This window comes from Cibotium barometz, chromosome 1, assembly GCF_041138505.1.
Source record: "Cibotium barometz isolate CiBa-2024 chromosome 1, ASM4113850v1, whole genome shotgun sequence".
NCBI lineage: Eukaryota > Viridiplantae > Streptophyta > Polypodiopsida > Cyatheales > Cibotiaceae > Cibotium > Cibotium barometz.
The window spans coordinates 43,945,806-43,947,669 of record NC_141046.1 but is presented as its reverse complement, the minus strand read 5'-3'; the positions used below and the strand labels follow the sequence as shown (position 1 = coordinate 43,947,669).

The 1,864-nt window shown below is 40.6% G+C and overlaps 1 protein-coding gene across 1 annotated transcript; it reads left to right on the top strand.

Annotated features, from left to right (window-relative positions):
• The first annotated feature begins 482 nt into the window (after window positions 1-482).
• On the top strand, window positions 483-1,369 carry LOC147642033 (uncharacterized). Its single transcript, XM_086802179.1, has 3 exons — window positions 483-529; window positions 747-948; window positions 1,161-1,369. Exons 1-3 carry the CDS (start codon window positions 506-508, stop codon window positions 1,259-1,261), a joined length of 327 nt encoding a protein of 108 aa, XP_086658305.1. The 5' UTR covers window positions 483-505; the 3' UTR covers window positions 1,262-1,369.
• Window positions 1,370-1,864: the final 495 nt, after the last annotated feature.

Sequence of the window (1,864 nt, the reverse complement as noted above, 5' to 3'; positions counted from 1 at the left end):
TAAAAGGCAGGTCAATATATGACAATATCTATGCAACCATGCCTTGAGAACACATTAGAAGTGCATACTATCGCAACTTGATCTAGAGAGGCCTATGACAAAAGATGGACTTTGAACTTTGATATTTTTTAAGGGTGGGGAGATAGGCTAGTGGATAGAGTGTTCGTACTCTCTCACATGTGTCAGTTTAATACTGGCCCGTGCTTCCCACCCGCCACCTAAAGGGATGAGGTTTAATCTCAAAATGTAGCAATCAAAAAACAAAATTTGATGTGGCTTATGTTTATTGTAAGGGCCATGTGACAAATGACCTGTCATGTCTCGAGACTAGTACTGCAGAATTTTTTTGAACTTCTCGTCACTACCTGCGGGCCATAGAACGCAAAGGTGGCAAGGAAGGCGTGGCAGGTCGCATTTAAGGAAGGAGAAGAGTATTTGGAGTCTGCTATAATAACTATAAAAGGGCGGAGAGGATTCAGTTCTTGACAACAGTGTTGAGAGTAAAATGGCTTGGAATCCATCATCTCAGGTATTTTTGGCCTGCGTGCCTGCAAACTTCTAATACACAACATATTAGATAAATTGAGTTTTCTAGATTACATTCTATTGTTGTAGCCGCCGACGTATCGTAGTTAAATAAATTAGTTTTTCCTTTCTTATTGCCTATCATTAATATATATATATATATATATATTAATGAAATTCCAAACGTGATTGATTTATTTTTCTTTTGAGCATATGGACAGGTGATGCCGCTGGCTGCTCTCACCACCATGATGCTGCTGCTCGCGTCCATCCCCGTCCAGGTCCAGGCGCAGGCCCGGGGAACTTGCACATGCCTTGCCACTTGGGCCGCGCCTACTTGCGCCAGCATATCCGACGAGTGCACTGAAGGCTATGCTCCCCGATGCATCACGCTCCCATTTCTCATTTACCCCCCATCCTGTGGTTTGTGCCCCATTATTATATTTGCCTGCTGACCACCTTAATTAGTTATAAAATCCGTTAATTTAACGTTTGGTATGCTTGGTTGTTAGCTTATTATTATTAGCAATATATCGACATGTGAGTACTCTAGCCAATTAAAAGAAAAGAAAACTGCTCAGTGCTCATGGTTCTGAAAAACTACCTCCCTCTGTGTCTCCCTCTTTCTGCTGCAGCTTGCACGTGCCTGTCAAGTGAAGAGGAGGCCACACTCGGAAACGTAAGCGACAAAACCCACGTCGGTCCTCGCAAATATATCCGCGAGGTTGGGATGTAATCAGTCAACTTCATTTTGGGATAGCCCGCATGGCCTCCCATGAGCTATAAGAACCTAGTGTTCGGAGGCTTTTTGGGTCATCAATAATAATAAGTGACTTTTAAGTAATATCTTGTTTTGATATTTCATTTGTTTGCTGCATTTATTTTTATCATATGCTTATGTATCATGTGACCTGCATTTCTGCAACACGTACTCACTTTCTGCCGTTTGAGCTCAAATATCAGTGAACCCTCCTTCAGCACCACTCCACTTCAATTTACACAACTCCATGACTTCAACCTTAACACGACACAACACAAGGAAGCTCCTAAGCGCACACTTAGCTCTAAACTGCGCTCTAATTCACTATTTTTTTCTAATTATCTTAAAAAATAAGCTAAATCAACAACAATTCTCATCGCCTTATTCTCAAAATAAGCTAATTTAACACTTAACTCTAACTTATGCTTGCATTGCTATCATGTTTTTTTAAAGAAAAATCAGCGTTTACATGTGATTTTCCAAAAGGACCTAAAAAGAGAATGATAGTAAAATAACGTAAGCTTCACCAACGAGATTAAGGTGATAGCGACAAATGAAGGTTACATAATCCAGCTTTGT